This window comes from Cibotium barometz, chromosome 5 (genome assembly GCF_041138505.1).
Source record: "Cibotium barometz isolate CiBa-2024 chromosome 5, ASM4113850v1, whole genome shotgun sequence".
NCBI classification, from domain to species: Eukaryota; Viridiplantae; Streptophyta; class Polypodiopsida; order Cyatheales; family Cibotiaceae; genus Cibotium; species Cibotium barometz.
Window position 1 is genome coordinate 33665175 of NC_141050.1, and position 20977 is coordinate 33686151.

General features: G+C 38.6%; 1 protein-coding gene and 1 non-coding gene across 3 annotated transcripts in view; one reads left to right on the top strand and one right to left on the bottom strand.

The window, feature by feature from the left end:
- The first annotated feature begins 18267 nt into the window (after positions 1-18267).
- On the top strand, positions 18268-18340 carry TRNAF-GAA (transfer RNA phenylalanine (anticodon GAA)). Its single transcript has one exon. It is a non-coding gene; the product is annotated as a tRNA-Phe (tRNA).
- A 1828-nt stretch (positions 18341-20168) lies between these two features.
- Positions 20169-20977, bottom strand: part of LOC147638386 (putative Rho GTPase-activating protein At5g61530) — a 92392-nt gene continuing 91583 nt past the window's right edge. For both annotated transcript variants that reach the window (XM_086798315.1, XM_086798314.1), the window contains exon 10: positions 20169-20960. In XM_086798315.1, coding sequence (XP_086654441.1) covers positions 20818-20960 — 143 coding nt within the window. In that variant the 3' untranslated portion in view covers positions 20169-20817. The remainder of the gene's footprint in view (positions 20961-20977) is intronic.

The following is a 20977-nucleotide window of genomic DNA, read 5'->3' on the forward strand; positions in this document are numbered from 1 at the left end:
TTGAATAACTTCTTTGAAACATTTTGCCCAGCCTCGCGGTCAATAATAGGGACATGGAAATTTACTCGATAGAACATACTAAGCGCCAATGTATCCACCTACCATAACGAGAAAACATTATGTTTGGATATCCATACCACATGACATGTATACATAAAGGGAAATATTTGAGATATTATGACTTACCCGTTCTCCATTCTCATACAAATAACTTGATTCCACATGAACAGACATTGTTCGATGCATGACCAATCCAACTTTCTTTCCCATGGAATATATTTTAGGAAGTTGATCCATTAGACTCAAACACACAAACCAACCCTCATCAGCCACACAAACAAACCAACAAAACTGAGTGTGGCACGTATCAATGATGAAGATGTAGAAAATATGAAAGCAAGAGCAAAACTAGAAATGAAACAAGAACAAATGAAAGACAAAGAGTTACCTTGAGATGAGTGTAGACAAGACACAAGATTGATACATTCATTGATGTGACACCTACAATTTATAGGTGAGAAGTACAAGATTGAGTAGACTCACTTATGGGATAAATGTAGAGGTGCCACATGGCACTAGACTCAAGACACAAAGACTGAACTGAAACTAGACTAGAGAAATAGTACACCTAGTGTGCACTTATTATTTCCAACAGAAGAAACTTGATTCCATGAGGGACACCCATCTATATCTACATCAACAACCTGTAAACCTATAGGAAAGTCAGCCCATACGAAGCGAGCCACTATATCTGAGGGAGCACCTCTATGAGATAGAGCCTTGGGAATCTTCATCAAGAATTCTTCCACACTACATAAAAGATTTATGATGTTTGGTTTTGGTAAGTTTAACTTGGAAAACTAATTATATGGTGAAACTATTCTTTTTACCTATCTGAGCCCTCCGAAAGAGTGTGGAGTCTACCAGCAATATGTGTGAAGAACATCTCTCACCTGCAAGTAAACAAGACAAAAAATGAGATGCATTTCAAAAGCACACACTTCTCAAAATAAATTTGCGATGGAAAGTACTCTTACTAGTCATGTCCATGATGTCACGTTGTCCTGACACCTCCCCCTCTTGAAGATGCTCTGGAGAGTCTCCCTCTTGATCTTCATTTGTGGGGTCTCCCTCATGAACATCATGCATAATGTCAAGACGTCTCTTTGTTCGCCTCTCACGTTGCACTTGAGATGATGTAGATGTATGCTCTTGGTGTGATTGTGACACTCGTGACAGTGGTGTGGATGGTTTTGGGGCCAAGCGCGAGGATCCAACTACTGGAGACTGGGTCAAGTTTGTTGGCTACGGGGAAGGTATTCTAGAGTCTTCTTGAGTTGGGGGCTCTCTTTCAAGCTCAGATTGATAATTCTTAAATTCTTCAAGAAATAGATCAAGATAATTTAGTAAAAAGGTAGAAATCCCCAGACCTTTTTGTATATGTATATGTATGTAGATTTATATGCATGTATATATATATGTATGTATATGTGTATATGTATATGTATGTATATGTGTATATGTGTATATATGTATGTATGTATGTATGTATATATATATATATATAATATATGTATATGTATCTATGTATATTTATATGTACATGTATATGTATGTGTATATGCATATGTATATGTATATGTATGTAGGTATGTATCTATGTATATGTATGTGTATGTATATGTATGTAGGTATATGTATCTATTTATATGTATATGTATGTAGGTATGTATATATCAAAACTTAACAACGTTTCTTTAAAATCTGATATGCCAAACCTTAAATGTAACATGAACTATGTATGTATGTATGTGCAAATTTGTAAAAAATTTAGACAGCATCTCCTTTGCATTTTCTAAAAAATCCCAAAATAAACTTCAAAACTTAACAATGTTTCTTTAAAATCTAACATGCCAAATCTTAAATGTAACATGAACTTTGTATGTATGTAGGAATTTAGTATATAATTTAGTGTATATATGTAGGTATGTATTTATGTATGCATATGTATATGTACATATATGTTTACATATGTATTTGTATATGTATATATCTGTATGTATATGTATCTAATATGTATATGCATATGGATAGTATATATATATTTATATGTATGTATAGGTATGTATTTGTATAGGTAGGAAGGTTTACATATACATATACATTTACATTTACATGCATATAATTCAGTAGAAAGCAAAAAAGTACCTTTGTCTAGGAGCTCCTCACTTGGAGGCACATGATTTAGAGGATAGTCCAACCACCAAGGACATCTCTTGTATTCCCAATCAGAAACCCCTCTCTCAACCCATTCCTTCGGGTACATTGTTTTCGAGGAATTTGGATCTGCCCATTCTTTGATTGCTTTCGTCTCTTCGTTCATTAGACCTTGGCCAATGAGTAGCTGCACCCACCTATATATCCAAAATAAAACAAACAGCACTAAAATATTTTTTTTAATGCGTATATGTATTTTCTGCAAAAATAGAATGGCATTAGAAGATATATACCTATAGACAACCCTCTTTGCGGCATTCTCCACCTCAGGTTGCTTTTGGCCTTCCTTCACTTTTTCCAATCTTTGCCCACACTTTATGGAAGACCCATGGTATGTGTTTCGATCGCTCCTCTTGCACCCATTGCATAAATGGTGGGATGTAGATAACATCATCATATACCACAATAAACCCTCCAAAATAGAGTCCGCCTCCCCTATTAGCTCTTCCCAATACAACTCTTTCTTCATATGCAGCAACATCTTTTTGTTATCCCCAAACATCTCCGAAATTACCTTGTCCTTTGCCCTCCCAATCATCATAAGCGTTTGAAGCAATTCGGTCTTCCTATTTCAGTATCATACCAAAGCCATAAGAGATTAGATGTTAAGGTTAGTTTATGTTAAGGGAGGTTTATTGACATGTGACATTCCTTTGAGTTGAAATCCGAGATATGGCGACTATGTAGAGCTTTTCTTTGGTCAGAGCAACCACTCCCTTCTTAGACCAATCATATTTATATACGAGTTGAAAGAATGCATCACCATTGGATGGGTTTGCAATTATGAGCATCTTGTACGCTCTATCTCGAAATGTTTGCTTTACACCACGTCTGGCTTTCTCACATTTTCTCTCATATTCTTTCAACCCCATGGCATGTCTATCAATGCGACTTCACAATGTTCGTAATTAAGTAGAGAGAGATCACTTACTCGTTTTGAGATCGCAAAGCCAATAGCAATTCTCCTTCTTGCTTCTTGTCCACAACCAAAAATTGACATTTGACCCGGACATGGTGTGAGGGGCTATGAGACCAAGCTAGAGAAAACAAAATAAAGATATTACAATATATTACTTTTAATGTTGCATAAAATCACTCTATGGCATTCAAAAGAACATACCTTCGTGCACTCGAGACATCCATGCCTTCACCACATGATGATTGCCATCCCAAACAAGAAACTTCTTACCCCACCACTGAGATCCTCCCACTCAGTTCCTCTGATTTCATCCTCAAATGTGTCATGTTGTACCACCCAGTATGGTCCCCATTCTTGCAAGTCTATTTATGTGACCGAAATACATAGAGCTTCCGGGACGTGTAAGTGAAACTAAAAAAGGAGGAGATGCTTCAACATAGCCATGGCAGTCAAAGGAATCACGAAACACCTCAAATTGGCTAGAAACTGTACAGATGGCTTCATTTGGAATCAGCCTGCATAAAGGGACCAATGGGGTAGAGGCACAAAAAACTTAGTGAATACATCACCAAGCAATCCCAATTCAATAGAATTTCCAAGAAGCCTTCTATGGGTCTCCCCTTGACCAGTACTAGATTCAGGCATCTCCGTGTGAGTTGGAGGAGGTGAGCTCATTGAGCCAATTTCGTTCTCCAACACAAGCGCTTCTTCCTCATGAACAAGAGAATTATGCACTTCTGTTTCCTCTCTAACAGGAGATACATGTGAGGACACAGGTGTCCCCGTTGATTGAGCTTCCTTGCTAAGAGTTAAACAAACACGCCCAGATCTAAGTGAGTATCCCCTGTTTTCTGTAAGACACACACACCAAGCCCAAGTAAGCATATCTAAAAACATTAAAACACAATCTCAGTAGAATCTTGGCTATTCACATCATTGAAGTTGTGTGCTAGCCTCTGGAGCTTTCACCATCCTGAATGTTTTCTTAGACATGTAGTAGGGTTTGTGTGTGAGGTTGATGTTTTCCTATAGACATGAAGTAGGGTTTATGTGTGAGGTTGATCATCTCTACTACAAACCTTGTCTGCTTTTTTCTGTCCTCATCAACATTCCCTATTATTTTGTATTCTTTTGCTTTGCCTTCTAGCGAGCCAAACTCCATGATAAGATCTTCGTCTTCTACTGGCTTGTGCAATAGTAGTAGAGCAAGATTCATGACCTATCATCTCCTATCTGTCATTCAGCTCAAACTGTTTGCTACTCATATTCAAGGCAAAAGAGAGAGAGATGGCTCCAAGAAAAGCAGGAAAACAACAGGCAAAGACTAAGAAACGTAGATCAGTATGCTCACAAGGCCGGATACCAAAACCAAGATCGGGCCGTATCTCGAGGCCCTATTCAAAGGTAGTGTTCAAGCAAGAGCAAAAAGAGAAAAAGTCAAAGGCACAAATGAACACGCCCATGGGAAGCCTAAAATCACTAAGCCATTTAGAAAGACCCTAGAACCAGTAGCCCCCCCACCACAAGATAGGGTAAGAAAAGATTGTTTGAGTTTGGGGAAAGGAAGGTCATCACCAAGAAGGGGAAACTCCTTAAAGGAGGTTCCAGTGGAGGAATGGAGGTGCCCAATAGTCAATAGATGGAAGAGGATCTGGCTACACTAGGCCGATCCATGCTGTTGACCTAGAGACTAGAGCAACATCAACAAGAAACCTCTAGGAAAGAAACATTCACCCATCATCAACTAATGGGCCCCACTATGCTGGAATCCACTGCCACAATACAACTAGAGATGCAGATCCCTCAGCGACGGTGGGGATCCACCATGCCCAAACCAACCCCAATAGTGCCAGGCCCATCTAGTTTTTTGGAAACCATAGAATTGGACTGGATGTAGGGATTATTAGATTACTTGAATAAATGCATGACAAATGTCCCCAAATAAATGTCCAAACTACAAACAATTATAAGGAAAAAAGATGTGGCATGTTCTTAGAGCACAAAGTCACGCAAGAATTGAGGAGCTAGCAAGAACCACTATAGGAACAACTGCACAATCTTGAGGAGAGCATAGGCCAATCAAGTGGAAAACCTACAAAGGCAGTTAACAGAGATCCAAGAGGCCAAGAAAGGGCTAGGAGAAGAGGTGGAAACATTAAAAAAGCATGTCCAGACACAGCACCAAGAAGCCCAATGCATGCAAGAGGAGCTAAACAGAGCCATCTCCGCCTCGAGCGCCGCTGCCTCCTCCCCCTCACCATTGCCTCATCTCCATCCTCCATCTCCACCCTTGCCCCCTGTTGCTCCGGCCACTCCAAGCACCCAGCAGAGCCGGGGGATGGTCTGCGCTAGCGCCGCCTCCTCCCCCTCACCATTGCCTCATCTCCATCCTCCATCTCCACCCTTGCCCCCCGTTGCTCTGGCCACTCCAAGCACCCGACAGAGCCGGGGGATGGTCTGCGCTAGTTGCTCCGGCCACTCCAGTGGTCGGAGCAACGGGGGGCAAGGGTGGAGATGGAGGATGGAGATGAGGCAATGGTGAGGAGGAGGAGGCGGCGGTGCTGGAGGCGGAGATGGCTCTGTTTAGCTCCTCTTGCATGCGTTGGGCCGGCAGAGCTGGTCTAGTGCAGACCATCCCCCGACTCTGCCGGGTGCCTGGAGTGGCGGAGCAACGGGGGGCAAGGGGGGAGATCATGACCGCCTGGACCGCCTCCACCTCCACCTCCATCTCCACCTCTTGCCCCCCGCCCTCCATTCTCCATCTTGCTCTGGCCACTCCAGGCACCCGACTCTGTCGGGTGCCTGGAGTGGCCGGAGCAACGGGGGGCAAGGGGGGAGATCATGACCGCATGGACCGCCTCCACCTCCACCTCCATCTCCATCTCCACCTCCACCTCCATCCACCTCGCCCTCCACCTCCATCTCCGCCTCCCAGTGCCACTGCCTCCTCCGCCTCCAGCGCCGCCCCGTCGGCCCTCAAATCGCCACCTCTATCGCTATGAACGCCTCATCTCCACTGCACATCTCCCCCCTTGCCCCCCGTTGCTCCGGCCACTCTAGGCACCTGACGGAGCCGGGGGATGGTCTACGCTAGACCATCCCCCGGCTCTGTCGGGTGCCTGGAGTGGCCGGAGCAACAGGGGGCAAGGGGGGATGGTCTGCGCTAGACCATCCCCCGGCTCTGTCGGGTGCCTGGAGTGGCCGGAGCAACAGGGGGCAAGGGGGGAGATCATGACCGCCTCCACCTCCACCTCCACCTCCACCTCCACCTCCACCTCCACCTCCACCTCGCCCTCTCCCTCACCATCGCCGCCGCCATCCACCTCCATCTCTATCCACATCGCCCTCTCCCTCACCATCGCCGTCGCCCGCCCCCATCTCTAAGCGCCCGGGCCATCTTCTACACCACCGCCACCTCCAACACCGCCACCGGCTCTCAAATTTTCAGAAAGAGAATAGCAGAGAACATCAAGAAATTTTCAGGAAATAGAAGTACCTTACTTGTTCGAAGTTCACAGATGCGTTCGCAAGCTGAGTTGAGAGTATCCACACCACCTCTTTTCCTTCACAGTAATCTTGAGAACAAAAGATGTTTCTTTACCCATTTCATTCAAGATGGTTGGGTCCTTGACTTGGAAGGTATTGTTTCGTGTTTCTTCTTTATCGAGAGGCTTAGCAAGCAATAGTTCATGAGGCTTAGCACTAGTTCTATTTGTGGTCGAGATGATTGGGTCTTTGACTTGGAAGGTTGTTTCCTTTGTGGGTTTCTTCTCTATTGGGAGGATTAGCATTAGTTCTTGAGGTTTAGCACTAGTTCTATTTGTGGTTTCCTTAATTTGCATGCCTAAAGGTTTCAACTCTTTGCAAATTCACTAAGGCTTTAACTTAGTTTACTTTTCACTTGGCCCATCCTATTTCTTTAGTTTGGTTAGATGTAGATACATATAGGAGATAAATATAGGAACTCAAACTATAAACCTTGATGTCAATAATAATAATCGTCTACTATTTAAATAGGGCCTATAGACAGTTACATATTATTTTCATTTGACAGGTTACTTACATATAATAAACTAACATAAAAAGATACATATAATACTTAGAACCAATAAATGTATATATTTGTATATTTTTTATATATTTGTAGATACATATATATTTGTATATTTTTTATTAAAAAAAATTTATCGTGACCATTCTCAATCATGATTGCTCCACCTTGTTTTATCATTTCAACCGCCTTCATTCTCAATCGTGATTGCTCCACCTTGTTTTATCATTTCAGCCGCCTTACCTGACAATGATTGATTCGGCCTAGATACCTGATCTTCTATTTTTGTTTTACACATGTTCCTTCATTTTTATATTTTCATTTCACATTTTTGTCTCTCCTGTCCTTTCTGCATTTCACATTTTTGTCTCTCCTGTCCTTCATTTTTATATTTTCATTTCACATTTAAAATCCAACTTCTATGGAAATAACACTTTTATATAAAAGAAAATCCTTTTATGCATCTATTTATGTAAAAAAAATCAATTTTGATCAAATTAACACTTTTATAATTTAAAAAAATCTTTTATGTATCATCTTATGCATAACAATCAATATTGGTGAAAATAATACTTTTATAATAAAAAATTTTCTTTTATGCATCATTTTATGCATAAAAATCAATATTGGTGAAAGTAACACTTTTATACTAAAAATTTTCTTTTATGCATCATTTTATGCATAAAAATCAATACTGGTGAAAGTAACACTTTTATAATAAAAAAATTCTTCTATGCATCATTTTATGCATAAAAATCAATACTGGTGAAAGTAACACTTTTATAATAAAAAATTATTCCAAAATGTATCTTTCTATGCATAGAATTTAAATCTAATGAAAATCACACTTTTATAATAATAATAAAAATAACCAATATGCATCATTCTATGCATAGAATTTAAATCTAATGAAAATCACTCTTTAATAAAAAATAACCAATATGCATCTTTCTATGCATAGAATTTAAATTTTAATGGAAATAACATGTTTATAATAAAAATATTTCTACTATGCATTTTTCTATGCCTAGAATGAAAATAACACTTTTAGAATACACAAATGGTGGGGATTACTCTTTTTGAATAATAAAAGATAAAACTTATTTCACAAAATTTAAGAAATTTTTGCCATAACCTCCTTTGTATGACTGACCATTTTTTAATTTTTTCTATCCTCAAGTTACTTAAAAATTATCCCAATTGGTTTAAAGCATTCTAAACTTATCAAATTCACCTTTTAAAAGAGAAACAATATGAAAAGTTTAATTCTAACAATTTGATTACTTATCTAGGATAAAGAAAGGCTGAATTTAAGAATGAAGAGAGGGGAAAAGCCTTTCCAACAAGGCATAACATCATTTTTTCATTTTAAAGAAAACAAAAATTAAAAAACCATTAAAAGGAATAAAGAAAAAGTAGGATTTCTAGCTTACTTGAATTTTTGTGAGCTTTCCTTTGGCTTGATGGTTGGAGGGATCTACTTTTGTTTGCAACAAGAGTGGCCACCAATTCTTTTGAAGAGGGAAAGGTCAAAAACTAATGAATTATCAATAAATTCACTGTTTTTGACTCTAGGGTGGAGTAGAGTAACAGTGCATAAAATACTATTAAGCTTCTACAAAGGGGGAGACGTCTATTTATAGGAAAAAGTGAGCTTCTAACCAAGCAAACTGATTCTAGAATTTTCTAGATCAGTTTGGTCAATTTTTGACCATTTTTGGGTCAGTTTAGCTTACTTTTTGGAACTAGACTTGAATTAGGAGAGAGGAGAGATGAAATATCTCAATATTTGAGAATTTAAAACTCCACCACACATGTGAAATAGGCGCCTCCTTCATGAGGGGGAATCCCCACTCTGAGGTGTCAAAAATTTTCTTTTTTAGTATTTCCTTTGGTCCTTAGACCACTCTTCATCTTATGTGAGTATTTACTCATTTTTGGGGGGGATTTTCTTTATTTCTTCAATTTATCTCTTCCATACATTTGGATAAATCTGATTGGCCCCTTAGAATCTTAATTTAAAATTTTCAGAAAATCTGGACCCTTAGGATAAGGCCTTTTGAACAGATTATAATTTATTTCTAATGCACCTTCTGAAAATCTTTTTGAGCTTCTGTTTCAGGGGAATATATTTTAATAAGAAGAGATATTTTTCATCCAAAAATATCTAAAATCTAAAAAACCTCTCTCTAGAATATTTTCTCTCTCTAAGCCAAAATAGGTAGAAACAAGATCTTTTATTAATCTGAAGAGGGGATTAATTACAAGGGAAGATACTGGAGATCTTGAGGGGCTAAGGAGGAATCTTACATCCATGAAAAACACGAGATGTCCTCATCTCGCAAACTGGGGGTAATCCCGCAACAGTTCGGTTTCTTTCTCCCAGGTGGCATCTTCAAAAGGATAGAACTTCCATTTAACCAATAATTCTCTCAAAATTCTATGCCTGAGAATCTTTTCTCGAACATCAAGGATTTCTTCAGGTTGGAGTTCCATCTGCCCTTGGTTGAAGAAGTTAAGATTTCATCATCAAGCACATGATTCGGGCTTGGTATATACTTTTTAAGAAGGCTGACATGAAATACATTATGTACTTTGAGATGAGGAGGCAGAAGAAGCTCGTAGGCTAAGTCACCTACTTTCTTTGTAATTAGATATGGTCCATAATATCTGGGGGATAACTTCTTGTACTTCCCAAGAGATAGAGAACTTCTTTTGGGGCGTACTCGAATGAAGACCATATCTGCTTCTTCAAATTTTCTGTCTGTCCTCTTCTTATCTGCATACTGTTTATGTCTATCCTGCGGGGAGCAGCTTTTATATTTTTACAAATTGACTGCATTTGCTGCACCATGTCATCAAGCATCTGTCTGGACATCTTGATCCTAATCAATGGGTCGGACCAAGTTAATGGAGTTAAGCAATCTTGTCCATATAGAGCTTTGAAAGGGCTCATCCCAATACTTCGGTGATAAGAAGCATTGTAGGCGAACTTGACTAGGTGCAGATAGCTTAGCCACTTCTTGGGTTCCCTGCCCATAGCATGATCGAAGTATATCTTCAATTACTTGGTTCACCCTTTCAGTTTGACCGTCGGTCTCGGGGTGGTAAGTTGTGTTGAGATCCAAGAAAGTTCCTACTGCTTCAAAGAATGCAGTCGAGAATCTTGATGTGAATTTGTGGTCTCGATCACTTACTATTCTTCTAGGGGTAGGCCATGTAATCTGAAGATTTCCTTGAGGAACACTCTGGCCACATCCACTACAGTGTAGGTTTCTTTTACTGGAATCAGATAGGCAACTTTGGTTAGTCTATCAACTACCACGAAGATGGAGTAGACTAACCATGAAGATGGAGTTGTAACCTGATTGTACTGAAGGTAATCCAGTAATAAAATCCATACTGATACATTCCCACTTCATCTAGGGGATGTCTAATGGATGTAACATCCCAGGCATTTTTACTCTCTCGGCCTTGACTTTCTGATAGGTCTGACATTGACGTACGTGATTAAGTACATCCTTTTTTAGACCAGGCCAAAAGAAGCTTTTCTTCACAGACATGTAGGTTTTGATGAAACCTGGATGTCCTGCAATAAGGCTGTCATGGGCTTCATTCAGAATTTGACCCTTAGTTCCCTCATCATTGGGAATGCATAGCCTACGATTATAATACATAATTCCATCATCCAGGTTGTACCCTTAAACTCGGTTCAACTCTTGTGGAGTTTTGCTTTCCTGCATAAGTAGGGTAGCAATAGGGCCAAAGAATCTATCCTACATGATCTTCTCTCTTGGTTCAATAATCAAAGGATTTGACACTACAGTAATTGCAAGCAAGGAGGCTTTTCTACTGAGGGCATTTGCTACCACATTTTCTTTGCTTGGGCAGTACTTAATTTCAAAATCAAATTCCTGCAGGGTCTGCATCCACCTTCTTTGGCGCATGTTGAGATCCTTCTGAGTGAAGATCCACTTTAAGCTCTAATGATCTGTCATCAAAGTGAACAGCATAATTTCTCTCATGCGTTTTGAGTTTTCGGGATTCATAGGCCACTGCATGACCTTCTTGCATGAGTGCACCTCCTAGGGAAAAACCACTGGCATCAGTTATTACTACCTCAAAGGGTAGAGAGAAATCTGGCAACTTTAGAACAGGATTGGTTACCAAGGCAATCTTCAGCTTATCAAAAGCACTCTGGCACCTGGCAGACCATTGAAACGGGATATTCTTCTTGAGAAGATTAGTCAGGGGGGAAGCTATGAGAGCATACTTTGGTATAAAAATTCTATAACCAACCAGTCAATCCCAAGAATCCTCTGACTTCTTTCAGCCTCTTCGGTTTAGGCCAATCTATGACTGCTTGAACTTTTGCGAAATCTGGAGAAATTCCATCTTTGGATACCAGAAAGCCCAAGTATTCAACATGGTCGGCAGAGAAAGTGCATTTGCTCTTTTTTTGCAAAGAGTTGGTGCTTCCTTAGAATCTCAAGAACTTTTCTGACATGAGCTTTATGTGGTCAGCTGCATTCTTTGAATAAATCAGAATATCATCAAAGAAAACAAGAACAAAATCATCCAAGTATTCTCTGAGAATGTCCTGCATTAGGCAATTGAATGTAGCTGGGGCATTTTTCAATCCAAACGGCATGACATTGAATTCATAATGCCCATACCGAGTATTGATGGCTATCTTCGGGATATCTTGCTCATTAATCCTAATCTGATAATACCCTGATTTGAGATCTATCTTTATGAAGATCTGGGCTCCACTTAGCCTGTTCAGAAGCTCATCAATTCTGGGGATAGGATACTTATTCTTAACTGTAAACTGATTGAGGCCTCTGTAGTCCACATAGAGTCTTAGCGTTCCATCTTTCTTTTTCTGAAAGAGAACTGGCGCACCCCAAGGTGAAACACTGGGTCTTACAAACCCTTGTTCTAACAGCTGTCTAAGATGTTCCTTGAGTTTGATGGCTTCAGGAACTGGCATTTTGTATGTGCGTAGGGCTACTAGCGGAGCTCCGGGGGTCAATTCTATCACATGATCTACTTCCCGAATTGGAGGCATCTCTGTTAGTTCTGCTGGGAATAAATAATCATAATCACCTAACCATTCAGGTTCTTTAGCTTTTAACGTTGTGTCTACTGGATTCATTTTGACAACATAAATGAGCTGCTTCTTTCTAAGTCCTGTCAGTAGCTTAGAAGCCTTTACTAACTGCAAACTTGGGGATCCTGAAATTCCGGTTCCTTGAACTTTATTTCCGTGAAGGTCATGGAAGGAAATGGTTCCATTTTATGACAGTGAATGTCAGCTTGATTTTATTTTATGCATAAAAATCAATATTGGTGAAAGTAACACTTTTATAATAAAAAAATTCTTTCGAATATGTATCTTTCTATGCATAGAATTTAAATCTAATGAAAATCACTCTTTTATATAATTAAAAAAATAACCAATATGCAACTTTCTATGCATAGAATTTAAATCTAATGAAAATCACTCTTTTATAATAATAAAATAACCAATATGCATCTTTCTATGCATAGAATAAAATAACCAATAATAAAATAACCAATATGCATCTTTCTATGCATAGAATTTAAATTTTAATGGAAATAACACTTTTATAATAAAAATATTTCTACTATGCATTTTTCTATGCCTAGAATGAAAATAACACTTTTAGAATACACAAATGGTGGGGATTATTCATAAAAGATAAAACTTATTTCACAAAATTTAAGAAAATTTCACCATAACCTCCTTTGTATGGCTGACCATTTTTCAATTTTGCTATCCTCAAGTTACTTAAAAATAATCCCGATTGGTTTAAAGCATTCTAAACTTATCAAATTTCACTTTTAAAGAGAAACAATATGAAAAGTTTAATTCTAAAAATTTGATTACTTATCTAGGATAAAGAAAGGCTGAATTTAAGAATGAAGAGAGGGGCAAAGCCTTTCCAACAAGGCATAACATCATTTTTTCATTTTAAAGAAAATAAAAATTAGAAAACCATTAAAAGGAATAAAGAAAAAGTAGGATTTCTAGCTTACTTGAATTTCTGTGAGCTTTCCTTTGGCTTGATGGTTTGAGGGATCTACTCTTGTTTGCAACAAGAGTGGCCACCAATTCTTTTGAAGAGGGAAAGGTCAAAAACTAATGAATTATCAATAAATTCACTGTTTTTGACTCTGGGGTGGAGGAGTAACAGTGCATAAAACACTATTAAGCTTCTACAAAGGGAGAGGCTTCTATTTATAGAAAAAAGTGAGCTTCTAACCAAGCAAACTGATTCTAAAATTTTCCAGATCAGTTTGGTCAATTTTTGACCATTTTTGGGGTAGTTTAGCTTACTTTTTGGAACTAGATTTGAATTAGGAGAGAGGAGAGATGAAATATCTCAATATTTGAGAATTTAAAACTCCACCACACGTGAAATAGGCGCCTCCTTCATGAGGGGGAATCCCCACTCCGAGGTGTCAAAAATTCATTTTTTTAGTATTTCCTTTGTTGTTGGTCCTTAGTCCACTCTTCATCTTATGTGAGTATTTAGTCATTTTTGGGGGAGATTTTCTTTATTTCTTCAATTTATCTCCTCCATACATTTGGATGAATTTTATTGGCCCCTCAGAACCTTAATTTAAAATTTTCAAAAAATATGGACCCTTAGGATAAGGCCTTTTGAACAAATTATGATTTATTTCTAATGCACCTTCTGAAAATCTTTTTGAACTTCTATTTCGGGGGAATTTATTTTAATAAGAAGAGATATTTTTTCATCCAAAAATATCTAAAATCTGAATAGTCTCTCTCTAGAACATTTTCTCTCTCTAAGCCAAAAAGGTAGAAACAAGATCTTTTATTAATTTGAAGAGGGGATTGATTAAAATACTGGACATCTTGAGGGGCTGGGGAGGAATCTTACAATGATACACTGGGTTACTAGCCAACTCAACAAAGCTATCTCACCTATTACAATAGTAGCACCCCTGTACTCAGCCTCTGTACTTGATAAAGCAACAACTGCTGTTGGGATAACTTTATCGAGTACAAAGCAGTAGGAAGCATCCGTTGAGGAGTAACACTCCCAAAAGAAAACATAAAACCACTAGTAGATCTCTTGTCTGAGACACTACCAAAACCTAAGGTACCTATACTCTAGCCTCATAGAAGATTCCTTTTAATGTACTTTGGATTTTACATACCCAAGTATCCTCCTAGCCACATCCAACTATGGATTCCTTAGGGTCTACATAAACTAAGTCACTATTCTAACAACATAGTAAATCTGGCCTGGTGATAGTCACGTAGATCAAAATCCCTACAATATGCACCTATACATAGTAGGGTCCTCCAAAGGATCACCACCTGTATCAACAACCAATTTTACATTTGGCTCCAATGGCATTGATATTGGATTACAACATATCACTCCCATACTTAGATAACATGTCCAAAGTATACTACCTTTGCAAATTCCAAATCCATTATGTGATCTGATCACCTCTATATCTCGGAAGTATCGTAGTTTACCTGAATTCTTTATTTCAATTTTTCTTAAGGAGCATCTTTACGTCATGAATGTTAACATCACTATCCTCTATGACAATCAAGTCATCAACATAGATGACTACCAGAACAATACTTATGTTAATATTTTTCACCTATTTTAAAACATTTACTGTAGATATATGAAATCTAATAGTGACAAGATACCCTCCTATCTTGCCTAACCATGTGCTCTAGGTTCATGTTTCAAGCCATATAAGGATTTACATAACTTGAAAATAAACTTTGGGTGTGAATGGTCCTCATATCCTAGTGGCTACATCATGTAGAACTCCCCCTGTAAATCACCATGTAAAAAAGCATTCTTTACATTCATTTGATGTAAAGGCCATCCCTTAGTTGCATCCATAGAAATGCCTATTCTCACAGTTTACATCCTAACAATGGGTTGAAAGTCTTCTCATAGTCAATGTTATGCATATCCCTTGGCTACCAATCTTGCCTTGTACCTGGTCACATACCCATCTGAGTTCTGCTTTACTTTATAAACCCACTTGCATCCAATTATCTTCTTTTCCTTAGGCAAAGGCACTAACTCCTATGTCTCATTTGCATCGCAACCATCTCTTCATCCATGGCATCTTCCTAGTGCTTATGTCCAAGTGCCTTCTTAAACATGTGAGTGCATACATGTTCTGAGCAAAAACATCTGAGCGAGAAAGCTTGAGCGAACTTTTTCAAACCATTCATCTTACACTATTTCTACATATCATGGAGAAACCCTATTTCCGATAGTATGTCAAACCACTCCCCACCATGAGTAGGATTCACAATAGAGAAAATCTACAAAAAGCATGACTTTACGTAGGGATGCCTTTAGAGGGATTTTATAAAACCAGTTAAGAGGATCTAAATCAGTACTATATTATTGTGGAATTTAGGTTCACGTGCAAGAATGAAAAGGAAGAAGAAAGAAGACATGAAGATTGGGAAGTTGCAAGGTAACAATGCATCCACTAGTGGTAAAGATGAGCAATAGACACATAGCATGGGATCATCCATAGTGGATGCAACTTTGGATGTATGGTAGATGACTCTAGGGCTTCTAACCACACAACAAAACAAGGAGAGTGGTTTCATAATTTCAAGCTTTGGGGATAAGTGCATGGAGGGTTTTTTTTTTAATAAGGAACTTACATGAGTATAGACAAGAGGAGATTGAACAAATATTTGTTTAATGTCATTTATTTATGTGAATTTACAGAGAGGGGTTTAAAATTCAAAGTTCAAACATGTATAATAACAAAAGGGGGGGAGGGGTGAATAGTTATGAAAAAAAATTGTAAATAAGGGTATAATTATAGGCTTACATACACACTATATGGCATTTTGTAGAGTGACTCGCTCGAGGTCCCGTGAGTGCAAGTTAGGTATTGATGGTAATGACATTGCCCATTCTATTACACATGTTGGGACTTAAAGTTTCATGATGGTAAACTGAAGAACTTAAAAGCAATGGAGTGCTATGTTTTGATGTGAATGAAGGTTGCCATGTTCTCTCATGGCATACATGTTATATTTGACATGAAAATTTAGCACAAAAGTATTGGGCACATGAATGTGGAGAGGTTAAAAACCATGCAATCCAAAGTGTTATTTTAGTGATGTGGTTACATAGAGTTTATGGTACCCATGGTGTGTTGGTGCTTGCTAGTTTGGTAACCAAGCCAAGGATCCCTTTCTCAAATATGGAAATGTGAGCAAGGGACCCTTAGAAGTCATGCACATGGATGTGTGGGGACCCACATAGACAACTTCTCTTAATGGCTATCACTATTATGTTTCATTATAGATGACCATACTAGGAAAGTATGGGTCTATTTTATGAAAGAGAAGAGTGAAGTATTTGGGTACTTTTAACAATTTGAAGATCTTGTAAAGAAAAATAAAGGCATGTATATAAGTGGAGGAGAAAACATATCAAATGGGTTAACTAGACACCTCACATGTAGAAACATCCCTTAGAAAAAAGGGATTTTCAGGAGGAAGAGAGGCATATTGCTGAGGTGTTTGGAGCCATGATGAATGAGAGGAATGTACTTGGTCATTATTGGGTTGAGTCAGCATCCAAAAGCTAATGGAGGAGTCAATTATCAAAATCTTGGGTATCTCCATGGGGCTTGAGATTTCGAAGTCTGAAATATGGTCATGGGTTCTTTAGAAAGGAGCAAAAATATGCAAAAAATATGAAGGGGGAACTTGGGTTTAGTTGGCATCAATGCCTAGTAGACTGGCTCGGAACTTGAGAAGGGAAGGTTGAATTTTCTATTACACAATCTTACGAGGATCAATACATTACAATGTAAAGCCTAGAAAGGCCTACCTCAAATTTTAGTTTAATGTGCAAATTATAGAACTAAATTATAAATTTTAGTTCTAAACTATGGAAGGAGCATATTGGACAGCTTGGGAATCTTTTAAACACGAAGGCAGGTTTGGAGTCACAAGTCAAGATTTGATTTGCAAAAGAACTCGCCTAGGCTTTGATGATAAATGGGCTTTACTCTCAAAAGAGCTCGTCTAGGGTGACATTCAAACTCAAAAACATTGACATTGTAAATGATACAAGGGATATAGTGTTTGGAAGAGGAGGCAGAACTAGTGCTTATTTAAGAAAGGAATGTCAAACTTGGCTTTACAACTTTTCCAAAACCAAACAAGAATGATTGTTTGGTAGACATGATTAACAAGTAGGGGCTTATGCATTCCAAAGAGTCATGGCATAGAAGATTGGAATAGTTCCAAAAAGAAATCCTTTAACTTGCTCCTATCTATGGATCAAACATTGAGCAAGATTCTGAATGGTAGAGCAGTTAGTCTATGTTCATTGAGCAAGATTAAGAATGGTAGAGCAGTTAGCCTTTGTCCATTGCAAAGATTAAGAATGGTAGAGCAGTTAGTCTATGTTCATTGAGCAAGATTAAGAATGGTAGAGCAGTTAGCCTTTGTCAATTGCAAATTATACACTTGAAACTTTGTTTTGAATATGCATTTATTTGGTGGAAATGGATTGCCAAATGTGTGCAGGAAGTTCAAATGTCGAAGTTACTTGGTTGCATTCTCTCTTCCATATGAAGGAAAACACATTCATCCCAAAAGCATGGTTTCTTATTAGCACGGTTAGTTGATATGTGTGTGGGTTGCATCACAATAATGCTTTTATGGAGAAGTTAGAGGAGATGGCCATGTATTGTTTATTGAGCTTCTAAGAACAGAATGCAAAATTAAGAGGCTATAGTTATAAAGGCAACTCGTGAGAAATGGCTAAATAATTTTTTACTAATAAGTTCAACCGTGGGTGATATTTATAGATCAATTAGAGTTTTGATGTCATCATGTCCCTTCTTGGATGAAATTGGAGACCAAATTGATTGGTGGCCAACCACTAAGCAATAGGATATCGGTCTCATTTGAATTTGAGGCATCTCCGTAGAGACGTTGGCCGGGATAGCTTAGTCGGTAGAGCAAAGGATTGAAAATCCTCGTGTCACCAGTTCAAGCCTGATTCCTGGCATACAAATAGGATAGAAAATAGTTTGATCCAGTAACATGAAAGATATTAGTCTATGAAGAGACTAATGGATGAGGGACCAGATGCAGAAGTATCTTGAAGAATCAACGGATCATTCGGGCTTTGCTTGGTAAACATTAAACAATCTTAATTAAGAATCGGATGAGAATGATGAATAGGAAGAGGATTCTTTCAACTAAGTGCCTTGCGTTTCTATGCAACCTAATAGGCATCCTGTACCTCATGAAAGTTGGGTACAACATAATCTTTGCGCAAAGGCCATCCGAGCCAGCTCTCAAGCATCAATATGCACTTAAGTTGTGGGTGACCTTGATGAGTGATTCCCAACATATCATAAGATTCCCGTTCCTGGAAGTCAGAACTTTTCCAAACCCAATAAACCGATGGGATCCTAGGGTTTACATGAGCACATTGTATTCTTCTTCTTCTTCTGGTGTTAGATACTTTGACATAGCTTACACAAACCCTGACACCTCAACATTATTAGAATAAATGTACTTGGAAGTAGCTTTAGCTGTGTTGCTACCAAATTACTAGCATAACCTTTAACATTGACTAATTTGGCCTAAGCGAGCTGAAGCAGCCAAATCATTGGCATAACCTTCAACATTGATTAATTTGGCCTTCAACGTTAGTCAATGTTGAAGGAAGCAGCCAAATCATTGGCATAACCTTCAACATTGACTAACGTTGAAGGCCAAATTAGTCAATGTTGAAGGTTATGCCAATGCTTCTTCCAAGGAGGTGTCAAGCTTTGTAGTGGAGAGGATAGCAAGTCTGGCAAGAAATATTGTTCAAGCTCTTTGTGAGGTGTTTTGAATAATAAGATATACTCTTAAGTTTTTAGGCCATGGGGTGACACTTTGTAATGGGCTTCTAGACCTTTGTAATCATTGGCAAGTTATGACGAGAACATACCTTCTTTTTTTTAAAGCAATAGCCACAATAAAGTGCTTTACCAGATCTTGACCAATATTTTGGAATTCGTTTACCCTATGGTTGCCAACATGGGGCACATTATCCTGTTGCAAGTCATATAAAGAAACACACACACACACACACACACACACACACAAATATAATACATTTGCTAATAACTAGTTGACCCTTCTCTCACTATCACTTTGCCTGCTGTGCCTCTATGGAAGGACATTGAGATCTGCCTTGCATCTGCCAAAGAGGCTTGATATGGTGGCCTCTAAATCCAAGGCTTCCATTCTTCACTCTGTCACACCTTTTAGGTGATGGAAAACTACATCCTTCGTCTTTGAGTTGTCAGAGATGTCCCAAGGCTAGTTTCCTCTGCTACTATATATATTATTTGGGGCAATCTATGAGAATATAAGTCTATACTAGAGACACAAACCAAATAAAAAGCAAGATTTTATAGCGCTTGCCTATCCAGTGCCTGTGAACATTCACAGCCCTCCTTCAAGAAAGCCATGGCAACACCCTTCTACTACAAAAGGCATCCGTTCAAGCATGTGAGCACAGGTAGCAGCAAAGCTATGGTTTAAAGAAATGTTTTCTTTCGCAAAAAGTTTTGAAGGAACCTTTTCTACATGGTGTTTGAAGATGTCCACCACCTCCGACACACACAATGCTATTTACTTAAAGAATATGTAATACCGAAGGAATGAAAGATGAAATGACAAATCATCAAAACATGGCTAATGCTAAGCATATTGAAGCAATGTATGTCTTAAAGGGGCTACACTTTTATTTCATTCTGCCTTGGCTAGCCCCAAGCTCAATCACTATTCAAGTAATCTGTGTAGTGAATGCTTGCTCAAGAAAATGCTAGGACACATACCAAGAAAGGACAGTCATCGTAAGCACTTCAAGAAATCTCAATAAGGGGATCTCAATCTGTTTTCAGGACATTGTAAAGACAGGCATCTTTGATACACTACAATACCAAGAAAGGACCGTCAAACTCACTAAGTTTTCATCATAAGCACCTTCCAAAAATCTCAATAAAGGGATCTCAATCTGTTTTCAGGACTCCAATGCAAAGGTTCAATAGGACCCACCAGATGAGTACAACAATTGTGCCAAACTATCTTGAAATTTATCATTGTAAGCAGAGTAGCCTGATGTACAATTAAACCCTATATCAAGCACCTCATCCGGATAAGAAAACTATTGCCACCTTCACCACCAGGAAGCGCATGCTGCAAGTCCTATCCAAGAAGTGCTGTACACTTTGGAAGCAGCAGCATTCCATCAACATAAATGAGCGCAAACAGATGAACAAAAATGCAAGGGATTACAAAAAGAACAAGCTTCCTCTCAGAAACACAAGTGAGACCTCTCCATATCCAATGTGCACCTTTAAACGCAATCCAATTTCCTAGAAAGGGAAGCTAAGAGAATCTAATAGAGATGAGCTCAACAAAAGCTGAGCAGTAAAATTACAAGCTCACAAACACCAAACTGGAGCCTAATGTGAGGCCTTCCTACTCCCCCAACTCGTGCCATATAGCCTCCATGGGATCAGCAAAGATAACTTTCTGCTGCTCAATGAGACATTGCACTGACTCTATGATTGCAAAGTCGGCCATCGTAGGCTCATCATCCAAAGGTATTACACTGTCCACATCTAAAGCGGACACAAAC